At 36.8% G+C, this 19,615-nt stretch overlaps 1 protein-coding gene across 1 annotated transcript in view; it reads right to left on the reverse strand.

Annotated features, from left to right (window-relative positions):
- Positions 1-354: 354 nt before the first annotated feature.
- The window catches only part of OCA2 (OCA2 melanosomal transmembrane protein), a 190,400-nt gene continuing 171,139 nt past the window's right edge, over positions 355-19,615 (reverse strand). Inside the window, exon 25 of the mRNA XM_071746616.1 lies at positions 355-948. Within this exon, the coding sequence (XP_071602717.1) occupies positions 861-948 (88 nt within the window). The 3' untranslated portion in view covers positions 355-860. The remainder of the gene's footprint in view (positions 949-19,615) is intronic.

Genomic DNA, 19,615 nt, shown 5'->3' on the forward strand with positions numbered 1-19,615 from the left:
GAAAGTTTGACCTCTTCTGGCAGCCAATTATGCAAAACCATATGTGTGGTTTAACACATTATTATCAGAGAAGGGAATGAAAGCCAAAGTATGATCTCATTCTTCCATATAGTGTATTAGCCTCTTAGAAGATTTAGAGTACTCCATCACAGAAGCAAATTAATAATTAAATGGAAGATATCCAGTGCTTTATCACATTTTATGCTTCTACTTTGGTAAGAAGATAGACATTAGTTTATTTTAAGAAAAAAAAAATGCAAGCAACTTCGGACTGATTAATACCTTTAAAATTAAAACCTGAACCACCAGAGAATGCAGTCCCAGTTCCAAAACAGTGACTTCATCCACAACACATTTTCAGGAGATGTGTTTATTTTTGAATGCAGATAGTGATACATCCTTCATAGTGTACAGACTTTCTGCTTAACTGTCTATTGTTACAACTTGAATAATAGTTACTTTAATACAAATAGCTAAATACATTGGCAAAGACAAATGAAGCCCTAAAAAGAAATTACTGAACATCTGCTATTGTGAACAAGTTTTTTATCTTCGACTACAGTCAGATTTTGTCAACACAAACTTTCAGGCACAACATATTCCCTTGTGATGGTGCCTTTTCAATTGCACAGTAATTGCATTCCTAACTAAACGTAAGAATTATTTTAATTTTGATTGCTTAGTTCTGTAATTGTTCACAAACCAGAAGGATAAGAATGACCAAATCAGATGCTGATGCTGACAATCATTTTGATATCACCTGTTGGTGCTTTACATATCTTTTTGTATTTATATGTTCATAGTGTTCTAATATATAAACTAAATGAAACAGAAAGCTTGAGTCTTGAAAGTATGAATTACTATGTGTTCCAACCTAGTACAACATGAGCAACAAGAAGATAGCACATCCCGATGATACAGGACACAGTCATCATGGGGAAACCTAACCTGAAACAACAATAAAAAAGGAGAGATCAGTAAAGATACAATAGTTTGTTCTCTGAACCGTTTATGAAAAGAAAATTATAGCTATCATACACATTCCAAGCCTTGAATATGCTTATAGCCATCCCAAAAAAGATGGGCGTTTTGCAAGCATGACAACATCTAGAAGTCTAATATTCAAGTTCACAGTTCTGTTTCTGGCCTATTTAAGAGACAGGTGGTCAAAATCAGTGTAATTTCACTGGTTTCAGGGCATCTTTTCCACTTTACTCTGTCTCAGAATATGGCATGACTTATCATTTCATTTATTTGTTTTTATTCCCCAGACAATATGCCATCACACAAGTAAAACAGCAATCCTTACAAATTATGCAGCATTAGAATAGATTATTCAATGTGTAAAATTTCAGATTAGTTGTGCAACGGTAGTATCACACTTCACAAATCGATCTCTGGATGAAGCTCATTAAATTATATCCCTGTTGTTACATACAGATAGTACTCCTCTACTGTACCTCTCACCAGATTTAATAGACTTGAATGAAATGTTGAAAGTAAATCCCAGGAAGCTATAAAGGTGCTAAAACTTAGCTGTTGTACCAAAACAGCTATTTTATTTTTACCACGGACTAAGATTTTCAGACTACACCCAGATTTATAGCTTTCTTTAGACTGACAAACATGGGAAGCAGAGATGGGCAGAGTTGGCAAAGTCCTACTCATCTAGATTTGTAGGTCTTCCATATGTGTGAAAAGAAAGGAATTTTCTGAAACTCACTTGTTAGGAGCCCACAGGATGGATACTCAAGTTTGTTCCCCTCTGCCATTACAGAGGGGATCAGTGCAGGCCACTGATGTAGAGATGGACATTTCGTAGGTGACAGGAGGACTGATCTTGGATAAATGAATAGCTCCTTTCTTTAGGAAGCCACAGCTAGAGGGGATCTGTTGGGGTATTTAGCCTGGTCCCACCTGTCCCACCTTCCTCAGGGTATGAAACCACCTCCATAAAATGAAAATTAAAAAATTGAGTTGTTCTTTCTACCTGCAGCTGCAACATTACTTCAGACTCTGTGATCCTCATATATGTTTTGTTGGAAAGCTGATTGAGGGAGATATACACATGACCAGCCAAACAGAGGTGCTTTCACCTAAACAGCATTTGGTTCGATTTACTGGTGACTGAATTTTACCAAGAATGAGGTTCTTGGTAAACATGCAAAAATAAAAGGCCTCACCCTATGAGGTTTACAGAATAATGAAGAAACCACTAAAACCCCATTATTCTAAAGAAAATGTTGGAATTATTAGGCGTAGAACAAACTTGTCCTGCCTGCTTCATGGCTGCTCTTGACAAAAAAAAGTGGGTCCATGTTGCATATCAATAGAAATGGAGGCAAGCCAAGAACAAAATAAAACTTTTTCAAGGTTAGAAATGTACAAAGTGTATCACTGTCAGGTCTGACAGATCATCTCATTTCTGCTTTCTTGACATCCCCTCAAAGGAGCTGGCACTTCCCTGTGTCCATGGCCAAATTATTGCCTGTGAGATCTCTCCCAAAAGTACAGTTCACAGGACTGGCTCTAAAGGCTTTCTTCTCCATCTTTCTGATATTTAGGACCTGGTGTGCTGATCTATTCTGCCATTCTGGTAACAAGAATTATTACAACTTTTATGACTTCAAGGGCATAAATGTTCAGCTGGCATTTGGAATTAAGAAAGGGGAGAAAGGAGGGGAGATGACAGAAGGACAGAGTGTGTCTAAGAAGTTAAAGGTATGAAGAACTGTGAGAAAGGGTCACAGGAGTGTCACACCTTTTAAATATTTCCTGAAAAGTCTGAAATGCATTTGGAAAATTTGTTTTTCTTTTTTTCTTCTTATGAACAGACACAAGGATACTGCAGATAAGTGATTTCTTTTCCATACTGACAGGTCAGATTCTTGCTTTTGAATGATTCATTACTTGAAGGAGCTAATCGTTAGTTAGCAACTAAACTATGATCAAGCTGATAATATTGTAAAATAAAGGAGCTAAAGCATCTCTTGGAACTGGGTTAGGAAAAAAAAATAATTTGATGGCTAGACAACTGCTTTTCAGACCCTTCCCTTCCTTCCCTCAGTAAATCTGACCTCTAGCCCCCCCCTAATCTCACTTAGACAAGTGTCCAGATAAGAAAAAATGCAAAAGCAGCTGTGGCTGCAGGAATAAACCAGTATGGCTAAAAAAATCCTCCTGCACCTTTCAGTATGTCAAATGAGTGCTCCCTGCAGCTGTATCCACACAACGGGCTGGGGAACCGGAGATTGCTACAACTCTCATAAGAAAACCAGCTGCTGTTTGACAGAAAACAGAATTTTATCGACCTCACAGTCAGCAAACAATGAGCTGGTACCAGGAGGAGAGGAGACAATACAGATCTTAATCTGTACTAATGAAAGCTAACAAACCTCCCTGCAGAAGGAACAGCAGCTCAGCAGTGAATGGCAATACGATGCCTTTGTTAAGACTGACAAGGGGAGGGCAGGATCCAAAAAGGTTCAGTGGCCACCTGACCATTGAAAAGAGAAGAGAAAAGCTAGCTCCAGCTTGGAGGAGGTCTGTGCAAGAAAACAGATGAATTATACAGGGCCACATACAAACAGGCAGGAATTGTAATCATTCTCCCACCGTCACAGTGCCAGTCAAATGTGTCACAGAGCCAGACACAGCCAGTCTGGGGAGGAGCCTCACTTCATTAGTGGGGATGGTTGCATAGGGCACAACTACAAAGCCATTATTCTCATTGCATGGACGATTACCCCTCAACTTGAGGCCTGGATTTCAGGCGCACTGGCCTGAGCAGTAATGTAATTGGATCAAATTCAATGTGGAATTTGTGTACCAGAGGACATAAAGCTCAGTCAGTGAGTATTAGTTACTGCAGAGTTAATCGATTCCTTGGTTTGGTTCAGTGCTCTGTTATGCTATTACACTGCCCACTGCTCTCCCCCAAAGAAAGAGAAAGCTCCTGTCCCAGGCCATGTGCAGTACAGTGCTTATGTACTAGAAGTTTACACATGAAACAGTGATCTAAATGGAACTGCACAGCTTAAATATAGACAAAAAGCAGATGTTAGTTCAATGAGAGACAGTGAGAACATTTCAAGTGAGAGCCCCAGGGATTTGTCTTGCACAAAGTTCTACTTGTTCATAATTTCATCGATTCAGTAATGAAAAGCTTGCAAATCACCCCAGCATGGGAGACATGTCAGACTATGTGGAGAACAGAATTCATCATGTTCTTAACACATAAAAATGAGAATTTGAAATGAACAGATGAAACTCACTGAAGGTAAATATAATGTATTAGAAGTCAAATATGGGCACAAAACCAGCAAGGAAAATGGAGTTTTTCTCTGATAATGACCTTGTTAGTTCTGATCCTGCCTCCCTGCAAGATTTTTGGCTTGGTATTTACTTACAAGAAAAGGAAAATGGTGTATGATTATTTTGGGAATAATAATAATAAATTCTGTGAATAATAATAATAAATTTATAAATAATAAACAATAAATTCCATTTTTAATGAGTATCTACAGATATTGCTACTGTGAATATTACAGTTTTCTTAATTTATAAGTTTATCCAATGTTATCTACTAAATAATAGTAGTGAAGCCTTGGGGGTGTGAATTGTGTAGGATCTCCTACAGTACCTTGTAGCTGTTTTGTGATGTTCCAGGAGCCAGCAGGACCCTGGACATACAAGACCAAGGTTCAGTGCCTGGTGCTGCATGATCTGAGACATGACATATGAAAAAATTTCACCCATAAAAATCATAACTACAATCATAACTACTCTCTTACTTGATATTGGATAAGAAAGCATCATCTGCACATGAGAAGACTCGTGTGTCCTCAGAAAACAATTAAAGGACACAAATCCTTTTTCTCTTGCACAGTCTCTCATCGAACGCAATGCTTTGTTCTCAAAGTTTGATAATCACAAGCTCGTTTTTAAAAGAACATTTAAATACCTACAAAAGGAGTCTCAAAAATGAGATTCAGGTGTAGATATACTTAGAAGATTCAAAAGCTTATTTATGAATGAAAGTTACATTTTTCACTGAAATTTTATAATTTGATTTGCAAAGTGACTCATTAATATTTCTTTTTAACAAAAATGACATAACTAATACTCATGGATCTTATGAAGAGAATAAATTATAACTATCATAAACTGAACTCTAGAAGGGTGGTTTTTTCAATGAAAGGTAAGATGATTTTACCCTGATGAAGAACAGAACCCATCTTAATAGAACTTAAGGATAGTTAAGTTAAAATCTTATGCAGTACAGTTCTGTGGGCAAGTTCTTTTTCTGTACCTCAGCTAGGATTATATAGCAAATCAAAATCCTTTTCTGGAGGGAAAAAGGAGAATGGACAACAATAACTTGCTTGTGAATCTTAATATTCTTAGATATATTTCATTGTGATTATTTTCTGCCAAATTCTCCTATGGAGTGATTTTCTGAAAAGTTAATTTTGTCTTTTCATTCCAATTGTTTAAAAAGAAAACCTCACAATTCATTGGGGAAAAAATTATCAAGTTTTATTAGCTCTATTGATTCATTTCTTACCCTTTTTTCTTTGGCTTTGGGAAAGAATGGAAACTGGAAGGAAATATTTTTAATTTGTTGTCCTCCTTACTTTCAAAACCACTAAGAATTTTTCTCTTTGTCAGTTTCTCTGTTCTTATTATACCTACAGTCACTTTTCTGTCATCCTACTCCTTCTCTCTTTCAATGAAGGCTACCTTATGAGTCTCCTGTCATTTTGACTGTGTCCACCTTTCCATCACTCTGTCTTTGACATACCAAACCAATTTACCTGAAAGGAAAGTATGGACTTTACTAACAGCTTAAAGAAAACAGATTCAAAACGTTTTTCACATGCTCATGACCCTTCAAATCCAGACACCTGTTGTAGCTCATTTACATCAGCTCAGAAAACAGGTGGCTGAAACTGCAAGTGATCATTAATTCAACATTAAACTGCTGTGAATTTCATACAGTCTGAAATTACATAAAAATTACAGTGTGGTAATAATACTACATACATAGTAGTTACTGTGTAATTTAAATCATGGTAACAATCAAAGAACAAAATCTATAATCCTATTTTCTTCTGATTACTAAAATTATAATAATTTCTCCTTATATTCTATCTTTTTTGAATCTATGCCAATATCTCCCACAGAGTCACTGAAAGGAGTAAACCTGAAACAGGGAAGATCAGATCTTGAGTGACAAATTTTAAGTGTTAAGTTTTGTCTAGAGCATCCTTCTAAAGGTGTTTTCCTGCAACCTCACCACTTTTATATTCAGAACAAGCAATGGGCCTTTCCTCAGCCCTCCAAAATTCTGATTATCTAAAGAAAAAAAAGTACAAACTTTAGTTGTAAGAGAATAGTTGATCTGCCAGCTCCACCAGGCATGTTTGAATGATGACAGGCAGAATATTTGTTGCAGTATCTGTCTAGATCTCTCTGGTACAACCGAGAATGAAACACAGGACTGTAAGACCAACTGACTCTACTAACTACCTAAAACTCAGTCATACATGGTAAGATAGCAGCCTGTACTAAACACTATGGAAAAAATTGAAAAACAAGTCAATTTTATTAAGAAAAACACTGCAATATATGGTTTTAAAAATTAGCTAGCAACTAATCATTTAATTACAAAAGAATCTAACCTTTTTTTTACAACTAAACAGTCCAATAGGAAATGGTGAAATCTTGCAGACATCCAAGATAAACCAGAGCTCAAGTATGGAAGCAAACCTGAAAACACAGCACTAACGCTGACATTTTGCTGAAGAAGAGCAATATAACACTGATAAATTTGTGCAAGTTGTTTTTCCCCACTATCCTTGTGATTCTAATATCTTTTCAAATTAACAAATTCACATTAATAATTTGTCAGCATGCACAAGGTGTTACAAACCTTTTACCTAGGTGACAAAGAGGATAAAACAAGTAGCTTTCCACATTTAGCCTGAAGGGCCCCTTGACCAGCATAAATACCCTGCATCTAAATGACAATTACTAAAGTTAAGCTCAAGGTGTAAAAGAAGCTCGACTGAGTTCCTTGCACATGTTGGGGTGTGCTTTAATAAATTTACGTAACATTCATGAAGACAGATTGACTGGTTCTGTAGATCAGTGGATTTTTTTAAAGAGACACATGCACAAGCCAGTGGCCTGAAAAGCATCTAACACGTAAATCACTTGTTTAAGCACAGGAATAATTCCATCCTAGCTTTAAAAACATATTCAAGTGTTTTGCTGGATATCAAGTGACCCCAGATATCTCACCTGTAGTGTCTTGGAAGATCTCCAAAGGCAGGAAAGCCAACACAATAATGAGACAGTACAAGTCCCCTGTGTACCCATTTTTGCATCACTCACAGAAGTCTTGACTTTTCTCCATTTATCTGCTGTGTGGCATGAAACGCCTGCTAGGTGTTTCAGATAAGTTGCAGTAACAAGTAAAAACCTAGTTACTACTAACATGAATGATTCAATTACCCAAATCAGCTCACAAGATTTCCCCAAGTTCCCACAGCTTGCTTTTTTACCTGAATACCAATATCTAAAATGAACCAACCAATGCTGGGTGCATTCTCTCCACAGGAATGTGTGCAGCAAACCTCAGTCAAGGTTAAAAACCAACAAACCAGACGTTTAATATCACACTGAGGACGGCCCACCGAGCCAACACTTGCCCCTTCCTAAGATCTGTATCACTGGTATGGTATAACCTGTATAAGAAGAGAGTCAGTACCAGGTGTCCATGGCAGCCTAAAAAACCCAATTTACTCAGCTGAAAGGAATTGTCACATACTGGCCTGTGGAGAAGAGATCATCTGCTCACACTCAAAGTAGGCTGATCTTTCCCTGCTTTCCAAAATACAGTAATCTCATACACATTGGCACAAGGTTCTGGCTTTCAGAGGGGCTAACCAAACCCAGACTTTGATAAAAAGCAGTTTTTTGTAAAGTTAAGACTATCAGTCCTTGTTTCCATGGGGAACTGTGCATTGAGACCTTCTGTAACAATTAGGAACTTAGTTTCAGTGTCACTAAATCTCCTGATGATTTCTAAAAAGACATTTGCCTTTTGGTTTGTTTTTCAAAAACTGGCAAATGCTCATGTGCTAGCAACTTGAACAGTATTTGCATTTAAGTCACAGCTCTGGTATTCTATTCCAATGTCAATAAACAGCTAGTGTCCTGAAAAAAATAAATGTTACCAATACAACAAGAGAAATACTAAGATTATTTACTACTTACAGAGAAGAACTTAGGTTACACTAGTTGCTTTACAAATTACAGTCAGCTAACTGAATGAGATGGAATACTTTGGAAATACTTTTCCTCTTTTTCCCTTCAAATATTATCAATGTTTAATTCACCTTAGTTTTTGTTAATTCACCCTGTTAATTCTAAGCCTCTGTGGATAACAGAAGAAATTAACACAGAGTAAAACTAAAACTCTGTTCCACTACTTTATTAGACATTTTTTATTGAGCATACAGTCTCCTTAGTCATACAAAGGTCCTTCAAGCCATTTTACTAGATCACTTTGTATTTAAGCAGTTTCCCTTGAGTCTTAATAATGCTAAAATCTACATATCCTTTTAAAATCCAAATTGCTTTACATCTCCTTTTTCTTAGTATTTCAATCTGTATAGTCCATTTAAAAGACTATATTATCACTATTTTCCATTAACAGACACTCCCAAGAAACATACAGTATACAACGTTAGAGCTCTAAAGTGAGTTTTCAAAACTATATAAGTTCATAATCAAAGTAATAACTCCATTCTCTGCCAGGCAGCATTGCTGTGACTTTAAAAACAAGTGATCTTCTGGGCTGTATGTTGGCAAAAAGGAATATGTCACAGACTGAATTTTAGCTTTATCTTTAGTCAGATTATTTTTCTCCATGTTGCAATGTAACATAGTTCATTTTGTTTCTACCATTGGTGCTCCAAAGAACTGTAAACACAGTACTTATCCTGACTGCCAATGTGCAGCAAGAAAAATTTTTTACTATTACATTCACCAGAACTAGGGTAACTTTACACACCTTCCAGGAAATTCTGGTAAATTTAGTTTAAATAGTTCAATTCACATAATTTTCTGGTCCGCTAATGACAAAATTATGGGGTTTTTTTTTTATCTCCAGGACCCGAGTTCCCAAATAGTCTCTAGTAATCCTAACCTCATGCAATCCTAACCTCATGCTTTAATATGAAAGTCCTAGAGACAGAGTAGACTTCCCATTTATTAGGGGAACGTGTCCCATATAGACATACTATTTCCCTCCCTGCTCTACTAATGTAGTAAGATACGCCATGATAAAGTGTAGCATAAAGCATGATTTTTTGAGTTTATCACAACTTCATGTCCCCCTTGGACCTATCCTCATGTATTATCAGTTTCTTTGCTCTCTTTGTCATGAGGTGTGGCTGTGAGTCCAATCTTAAAAAGACTAAAATCATCATGGATGGCTAGAAGAGAAAATCAGCAAAATATGTCATCTTCAACAGTACTTTGGGAGGGTCATGTACTGATTGCAAGTGCAAACGTCAGTATTCCTGGTGGGAAATTATTATTATTATTATATATTGTTTGAATGGCTCTGATACAAATATTCTAATAATGACAGAGTTTTATACAAAACTAGTAAGATTTACTGTGCAAAAATGAATGCATTAAGTCTGCTGAAATAGTTTTTGCAATGTGTACAGTTAGTGTTTCTACATTTTATGAAACATTTAATATATTGTAAAATCACTTTGATAAATTTATGTTTTTTGCCTTGCAAAAAAGCAAATATGAGGCTTACCTATATGTTTACTAAAATACATTTTTGAGCCCAAACTTCTCTGCTATGGAAATTCCTCATAAAATAAAGTGGGTTTGACTATTTTTGCAGTAAGTTTCATCTACAAAAAAAATTTAGACTATGTTATTGTTCTATTAATTCTCAACAAACCAAAGATGATTAACATGGAAGAAATTTACTGTGATTTATTTTAGTTCCAGAATGTTTCAAATTAAATAACCTTTACTGACTCTATAGTATCTTTTTCTCAGTGGGGATTCAAGAACAGAAGGTTCCTGACTGTTATTTCCGTGAATGTCCTTAATCACAGCCCTCACAAATGGTATCTTTGGGCACTTTTCGTAGTATCTTCTTTTTCCTCCATTGTCCGCTTTTATTTTGATGAAAGCACAAGATAAAAAGAAAGTTACATTTTACAGCAGAGATTAATCAATCAATTATTAATTTCAACGGAGCACTCAACTATTTTTCAAAGCCCTGGCCTTTTCTAAAGAGCCAGACGCTGCACAAGAAATGTCCCACCCTACTCCCCTCTCCTTTTTCTCTCCACTTTGAGACTCCCATTCATGTGCCATATAATGTGATGAAAGAGAACTCATGTCTGACAGTTTCCCAAGGAGCAATGTAATTGCATTTTGGATCAAAAAGGAGGAGGTTGTCTCCTGTACATCAATTATTTGTTTTCATTATGAAGGCAGCAGATGCCTTCTGATAAAAGGCTGTTGATGTTGTATGGCCAGAAACTTCCCACACCAAACCCTGTGTTTTAGGCCACTCAGACAAAAGCAGGGAGTGGTGAGTCTCATTCCAGATGGGTTATTTTGGAAGCTTCTCTCCAGTTCACCATAAAATGTCAACCAAAGGCAAATAAAGTGCAGTTGGAACCTCCAAAGACACTTCTGCCATCACGGTGCACTGCAGTGTACTGATCTTTCTATCCCAAAGAAACCACAGGTAAGAGCTCTTACTTGCTCACCAAAGGGAAAGATTTTGTTAAGCACAGGACTAATTTTAAATGAATTAGCAAACTAAAGTTAAATAAAATAAATTCTATTCTAAGGACATCAGTTCTTCAACATGCTAAAGTTCCCACATACAAAGCATTAGACAAATATACACTAAACAAATATACCCCTCCAGACCATCACAGATAAATACCAACATTTCTTGTGAGTTGAAAGAGGAGACCAGATGGATGAGGATGGAAAAAGGGGAGCATATAGAGGCAGATGAGTACCACAAGTAGGATGTTTTCACAAGATCTAGCTACCTGACTTCACAGGCACTGCAAGTCAATTAGAAACATCAATCTGAGTTCACCATTTAAGTGTTATAGGTGTCATATAACCATTAAGGTACTGAAAACTGGAAGGTCAGAGCTTGAGAAAATGGTTCTCAACTCCTAAAAATGCAATAAATTTTCTCAAGTTTCTTTGAGAAAGATTAGTCCCAGTGCTGTCAACATCACAGCTATTACTGCAGACCTGTGTTGGGAAAAAGGATTACGGAGTGACTGGAATGAGGGGAAAACAGGAATAAAATTACTAGGTTTTTTCCAAATGATAAAGAAATTTTACTACCTTCGAATTTCCAGTGGGTGAGAGAAAACTAAGTGGGTTGCTTCGGTAACTTCTGCCTCCCTCCTCCCATCTCCATCTCTGCAGTGGATGATCTGGATTGCTGCTCCAGGAATACCAGTGGGCACCAGGGACCCAGCAGGGCCATTTCTCCATGAGCCTACACTTAGTTCACATGCCACAGGAGGGCCCTGTAACATGCCCCAGCAAGCCAGTTATGCAGGAGACCAGATGGCCTGGGCCAACCATGTCCACCAAGGCTACATGCACCCCAGTCTTCCTCCTTTATTGTTTTAGTTGTCTGATTTTCTTTTGAACAGCTTGAACAATGAAATTGGTGGTTGCAGTGCTGTCAAGTGGGTCTGAACCACCCCTAAGTCCCACCACCGAATCACATTATTATCTTTCTAAGATATCAGGATCATTGTTTCAGGTATGTTTAAGACATTTTTCCATTTTAGCTTATTTCTCTGAATTTAGCCTTTTCAGATAAGGTCAATAGACTTTTGAATTTCCTGTCTTAGAAACAGCAGGCACAACGATGCATTCTGATGCATTCCAGCTGTACCATTATGAAATAAAATCTTAAGCAAAAGCTTGATATTAATATCCTTGCAGTGCTAGAGAGAGAATACGAATATTTCTGACTGTTTGGAATAATTTAGAGGTTTTTTTCTCTTTACCTTTGGAAAGTCTTTTCTCTAAATAATTGCCATAGTACTAGGAAAAAAGCTTACATGTACAGATGCCACTTAGTTTTGAGCCTTTAGCAGATTTTGTTCAGCCTTCAGTATCAATAAGTAGTAGAAAAAACCCCAAATGATTAATAACAAACCAATGCAGGACTAAAAAGCCCAAATATTTTTTTAAATTATTTTGTAATATATGATACACAGTACTACAAAGGAGGGGAAAGAAAACCAACAGAATTCCTTTAAACTTCCTTAGGATTAATTTTTCCCTTTATTAGACTTTTTCATGATACGTAGCATAACATGCCTAACAAAAACAATAATAAAAAAAAAAAAAAATAAAAAAAGACAAGCCTACAAAACTTTATCTATTTTTCAGGAATGTATTTTGTAAGTTGTTTACCTTCTCTACAAAAAACAGCTCTTACTCACTATCAGTTAATTAATGTCATTACATAACCATTACCATTTCAGCCTATAAATCTACTTAGAACTTTGAAGTACCCCTCTCCATGTAACCCACACTGAACCTGAGACTGCAAGTGTTGAGCAGGAAGCCATTCTTCAGGTAGTTTATTTGTGCTGTTTAAATTAATTCATTGTTGCATTAATTATAATATGTAAACATCTGAAAAATCATAATTTTTCAAAGTTATAAAAAATCACTGTTGAATTCAAACACTAAAAAAGCTGAAAGCTGAGACTGTACTAAACACTACCACATCTCCTGTGTAAGAAATAATGCCTACTCTATGCATAAAAATCTATTTAATATTCCATGAATGCCACTGCTTCCTTTCAGCAGTTCTCATTTCAAATGCATTATAAAGAAAATAACAGAAACATTAAATCCACCTTTCTTCTGATTACATCTTTCTACTGATTACATTCTTCTGATTACACCAGAATAGTTTGTTTGACACATTTTTAGCAATGAACAGATAATCATGTTACTAGTATCAACTTATTTGAGAAAAAGAAATGTCATGTAAAACTGGGATTCTGATGTAATTCCAAATATCTGTATGATGCTTTGGCAAGAAAACACAATGCATAGAATAAAGCAAGTTCAAGCTGAGGAGTGGTAATGTACTCACTAATAATCAGCTAAGGTTCATATAGCAAATGTATAAGCTTCATAGTTAGAGTGTTCTCCAATTTTCCCAGTCTTCATGTCTCTGCCATTTAAGATACCTCTGTGTTTGAATCTCTTACAAATTGTTTTTCAAAACCATGTTTAGAGATACAGAATTTCTCCAAGCAAATATTCTCAATCCTGAGCTTTCTGACTAATTCTGGTAATTGCTAGAGTACCCTACTTAAATAGAAAATCACTTTCTAATTTCTATAACCTTTGAAGACTATAGTGACTGTCTAATCAAACTGAACATGTTGTAATTAACTGAAAACTTGGCAACTGAAGCCATACCTAAATGAAGCTGCAAAAAGTAGGATGTTTATTGATAACAAAAACCTTTTGTGCCAGTACATATGACATTACACACATGAGAATTCAAGCAACTGTATATAAATTTTACATCATCTCCCAAGTCGAATAAAAACATAAACTGAGTAGTAGTACAAAACAATGTAGTTTGGCTTTATGTTTCTCCAAACTACTTACAGAAAACACAGAAATGAGCAGACACTTCCCTAGTTCTTCTCTTCTTACAGTCATCTCTACTTGGCTTAACTTGCTCCCTTCTCAAGCTCCTCTCCCTCCCTTCTTCCACCAACTCACTTATTTTCAGCTTAAGACTCACAATTTGTTGGAACAGAACTACCTCCCACCCACGATGTTCATGATTTTCACAACCTCAAACCCCATTCCTGGGCATCCAGCTCAGCCTCTGCACCTTACTGAAGGCAGCAGTGGCCTCACACCTCACTATAAAATACTTATTCTTCCAGTAGTCAGAAAGCACCGTGGTGGCAATAACTAGAAAGGACACTCCAGAGGATTTAGATTTGCTTTTCCAGATAGGGCTCATTATCCAGATTGCAGTGAGTAAAGAGACTGACAGTCCAGCTTCAAAAGCTGAGTTGTATCGTGCTCTCAGTTCAGGGAGTATTAGGGTAATGAACCAGCTACTTGTTTCTTTAAAATCCAAAGACAAATTATTGGTTAACATTTAACTCTAATGAGTAATAAACAGATTAATAAAGCATTCTAACTAAGTCATACTTGCAGTGGCATTAGTTCTTTTTTATAGAACTTCTTTGCCACCGTTTCTCCATGTTAATCATTCCTTCTTGTACCTTCTTAAAGCTGAGTTCCACCTTTGCTTTGCTGCCTGAGGATCTCCAATTATTATTCTTTCACTTTTTGGTACTATTTTAATAAAGATCTCTCCACCCCCTCTGCTGCCTGTTTCAAGACAGCTCTCCTTACTAAGGTAATTCACGTATATTTGAGAAAAGAACATATGTTGTGGGATAAACCTGCACAAGTATGAGCTCATGGCCTTTTTAGGATAGAAATCATAATACTTTCTTTAGTTGTTTGTGTTAGGATGAACTGAATCACCTTCTAAAAAGTATTTTTTTCCACTGACTACAGTAGGAGCTTCGTGTTGAAATAAAGACATCAGTGCTGTAGAATGGAAAAGAGAGGTGAGATGAAGCTTTCCTTTACTGACAAGCAGCTCTGTGAACATTGAAAAATAATGATGCCTTATTTCTTACCAATTTGTGTCTTAAGTTTGATTGACTTTCTGCCTAAGAAGAAAGCTCCAGCTGAAGCTTTCTTCCATAACTTATAATGACAATCACCTGCATGGATTTTGCCTGTGTGTAAAGAAGTGTGGGCTCAGGCTGCACCTTCCCTCATTGGGAACACTAATAGGGTTTCTTTTCCTCTTTCCAGACACCCAACTTTGATGAAATTTCAGGGGTTTTAATTATATCAAAGCCCCTTTTGCCCACCTTCCTCTCTGTCAAACGTGTTTGAAATTGACAAGCACATTACTGGGTAAGAAACAGAGACTCAGGAACAGAGACACATCCACAGCAGTATGATTGCACAGGAAACCAGATGAAAAGTTAGGCTCTGAAGGAAAGAAAGGAACAAAAAGCTTTTTTTTTTTTTTTTTTTTGAAACATACTTGTTACAAGTAGCTAACTCATCTTGAGATGTGCCAAAGACTTACCTTGATTTAAATTAAGAGTGATTAAAGAAAGGGATGTAGCTTTGTATGTGCTTACATTATATAGTTCTAGTCTCCAACTTATCAGAATGCTTGTAGGCGTGGGAAGGTAATGGGGAAGAGACAGAAATGTAAAGTTAAAAGTCAGCATGAATTAGCATATATTTTGATTTGAAATTTCATGCAATCTCTAAGGAATTGTTCAGTTAAATATAAAAACTCAAATTCAGTTATTAAGTTGTGAAAAAGAAAAAGTGAATGGGTTGCATCTCTTGGTTGAAATTACTAAACAAGAAAAATGTATTTCCTTTTTTTTTCTAAATGTGACTAAATTCATTAGTTTGCACCAAATATATTGTACTCTGGTAGTTACAATGGAAATAAACAACTTGCACAAGTGTCACTGAAGTAATTTATTTAATTATAAGCTTCAGCACATATTTAGTATTTCAAATTCTTCTATGCATTGACACACTAATTGCTGGCACTTCAGAATGTACACTGACTAAATTTGTGCCAGAATATACTCACTGGATTTTCTGTACAGTATTCAAAACATGGGATAACCTCAGTAACTGTTTAGCTGAGAAGATATTTATTCTGCAGTCTGAGTAGTATAATGACAGAACATTAACGTCCATGTAAACATATGAAATGACTGCAGATTTAACCAATGGCTTTTGAATTACAGTGCATCATCCATAAAGCTTCTCTTCCTCAGTATGCCATACACATGCACTTATAGCAGGGAAAGGAAATCAGTTTACCTTGTAAGACAAAATGCCCTACAGGGGCAATGGGAAAGATACATATAAACTGCTTATTACGCCTTGTAAAAAGCATAAATCTTGTGCAATATTCACAGTACCTGGTGGGATCAGCTCTACACTCTAATCTACACCAATGCAGCTCATGTAGTTCTCCTCCAAGGAAGTATATACATGTATATGTATCAAAAAATAAGATTTTTCTCAACTAAGCTGCGATGTAAATTACTAGGCAAGCACAGACTGCATTTCAGGCCTCAGCTTGGCCCTTGACCTTTCTATTTTTTTTTTCTTCTGTTAGTGACAGAAGCTTTAAAAATACTTTATAATACCAGAGCATTTAATTTTATTTCCAACAAAACCTCTCTCACTAAAGTCCACTCCACTGACCTCTTAAGTGAAACTAGAAGCAATGTTTCTTCCTTGACCTCCTAGCAGAGTCCCTGGTTTTGACACAGCTGCCTGTACTACTCATGGCTTTGGAGCATGATTCATCTTCCAGCTCTCCTCTGATCTCTCTTCATATGTGTATCACTGTGTCCTCTGGTTGAAGGGATGCTGTCCTTCTTTTCCCTATTCCCATTACTCCCATAATAGTGATGAAATTACTGTCATTGTACTCCTTACCCTCACAAATAATTTTAATAATTTTGGATTCACATCTCTCTTGTGAGTGTTACAGCAAACCTACACCTAAAATTCTTGCAGATTATCTCTGTGTAACTGTTCCTTTCTGCCTATTCACATAACTAACCTGCAGCTCTCTCACCTCAGTTGCTCAGTGTCCTTTCCATAGAATCACAGAATGTTAGGGGTTGGAAGGGACCCTGAGATATCATCCAGTCCAACCCTCCTGCCAAAGCAGGATAACCTAGGGCAGGCCACACAGGAACACATCCAGGTGGGTTTTGAAAGTCTCCAGAGGAGGAAACTCTATAACCTCTCTGGGCAGCCTGTAGTAAAGTAAAGAAGTAAAAACAGTAAAGAAGTTTCTCCTCATGTTGAGGAGCTTAAACCCATATTCTAGCTTAAACTCATTATTCCTTGTCATATTTCTGAGCACCACTGAAAAGAGATTGGCCCCTTCCTCTTGACACCCACTCTTGTATTCATTATTATTGAACAATCGTCCTCAGGTTACAAGTTGCCTGGACGGGTACCATGTTTTTTCATTTGCAGTGTCTCATCTTTTTACCTTGCTGGACCTTGGTAAGAACTTTCTTCTGCTGTTAACAGCAGATGTGCAACAAACTGAGTGGAGCGTGCAGCTCTGGGGTGGGTGAGAACATGCCCATGAAAGCAATTCTCATGAACCTGCTTGTGCAATAACCCCACTTTGCACCAGCACAGCATAAATCAGAAGCACAAATGTTTGTAAAGGAAGCCAAGAGAAGAACTTACCAGAAGAAACTCAGAAATCTCCACAAACTCAGTTGATATCAAAAGAACAATGAAATACTCTGAAATAAGGAAAGATTTTTCCTTGACTGTTTCAGTTCAGAATCTTGGCAGTTGAGGGCAAACACTATGCTAGATAACTGCTATAGTCTGGGGAAGTGAACTTCCATTACATGAATTTATATATCTGCACCTTATTTGGTAATGTATGTTTCTGTGAATTATGCTTAAATTACACGAGCAGAGAAAGAAAAAAAAAAAAAAAAAAGTGGTATCAGCAACCAACAGATGATGATATTGCTGGATTAACTAGGTCATTTTGGTCTCCAAGCTAGAAAAATGGCCCGAGATTTGTTTGCTATTTTATAAGCACCATTGTAATCACCTATCAGCAGGGTAGAACTCCATCCGGATGAAGACAATTTCTTGCATTTGATTTCTCGTGTCACCTCCTGGCTTAAGTAAATTCTGTATATAACCTAACAGTGCCTGCACTGACAGTATATCTTCTAAATGTCTGCATTAAGAAAAGTGTATTCTTTCACAGGAAGAGACAAAACAAAGGTAAGAGAAATTCTGGAAATATCACTAAAGCACGAAGAAATTTTTTTGTTCTCATGCAATACCGTCATTGGCAGGAATCATATTTGCTCCACAAATGCCTAAGCCTTAAAAAGGCACAAGCAACAGCTGAATTTTTCCAAAGGGCATGGTCTGGGCTGTGGGAAGTGGAAAAGATGATATGAGTGGTAAGAAAGGACTATGCCAATGAAGCCACTTGCTTAACAAAGGAACAGTGGAAAATTACTGAAAAACAGTGGGAAAAAACCAAGAGTTTGGGGGAAGGTCCCTGCGGAGGACTCGGAGGAGGACCCCAGGGAAAGGGCTGGATTATACATATAGGACCCTCATTTCAATAAACTTTTATCTCAGTTTGGAAAAGTGACTGAGTCCATGAATTGATGCACCACACTGGCCTAGTCCCACTTTCCCTCAAACTCACTGAAGAATGCCCATTGGCTTCAACTGAAGCACATGAGACCACCAGTATGTGCTCCCAGTAACCACAGTCCTCACCGGTTTATTTCTAGAAATAAGACAGGTACAGCCCTGTCAAAAACAACGAAAAAAACAAAACCAAAACCACTCAATCTGATTTTTCCATCTACCTCAGGAACACAGGTAAAAGCAATGGTGTGTGACATAGAACTCGGCAGAATGAATGAAATGGAACTCCCTCACCCAGAGCACACATTACATCTTCTCTGTGCTTCAGTCAGTCCAGTTCATGGGCCCTAGGGCCACTGATTCATCAGCACACTTAATGCCTGGGGCTTACTGGACACTGGTAACAGCTGTTGCCACAAAATATTAAAGCAGCCATTTCACCCTGCTCTACTACCTTTATTTTGTAAAATGGGGGCCTTGTAGTAGCCTGAGCAGAAGGAGAAAATTTTTTTAATTGTTTAAACAGACTGATAGAGTTAAATTTGAAGATATTTATGTCACTTTTCCCTGGTTTTATATTGTTAAATCACATCGTCCTACCATTATAAGTTTGCTTAAATATGCTTAAAGCACAGGCTGTCTTTGTACAAAAAGACACTTTGTATGGCAGTGACATTAAATGATAAACCAGACCACTGCATTCTCTCCCACTGTCACCACGTCCCAGTGCCCTTACACTTACTTAAGACCTGCTTGCAAAGTAATCCAGTAATCACCCATCCCTTGAGTAGTAAGCAATGCATTTAATACTTTAAAATTTGGATACCTGAGCTTCTTTTAAAGCAAAGATGCCTTCATCTTGGAACTCCATGTGCTCTTAATTTGATTTACTGGTTTTAACAATTCTAATGTTAAATGTCAGTTAAACCCCTAACAGCTTTGATATTACAATACATATGTGCATGTGTATACAGACAAAAAGCCTCCCCTTTTAAACAAACGTCATGCTTCTTTTGTGATTTATGACAAGTATCAATGAGAATATTTTAATTTCAAAAACCTATTTTCAACAGCAATCTATTTCTGATTTAAAAAATTTCATTTGGTTTCAATGAAATAAGAAGCTAAACATAAGTAGTCATATTTAATGGTGAAATCTGCAAACATTAGGTTCATATGTGGGGGGTTAACTGACTACTACTAACTACTAACTGACGCTCATTTAAGAAAAAATTATAATAGA

Source organism: Heliangelus exortis, chromosome 1, assembly GCF_036169615.1.
Source record: "Heliangelus exortis chromosome 1, bHelExo1.hap1, whole genome shotgun sequence".
NCBI lineage: Eukaryota > Metazoa > Chordata > Aves > Apodiformes > Trochilidae > Heliangelus > Heliangelus exortis.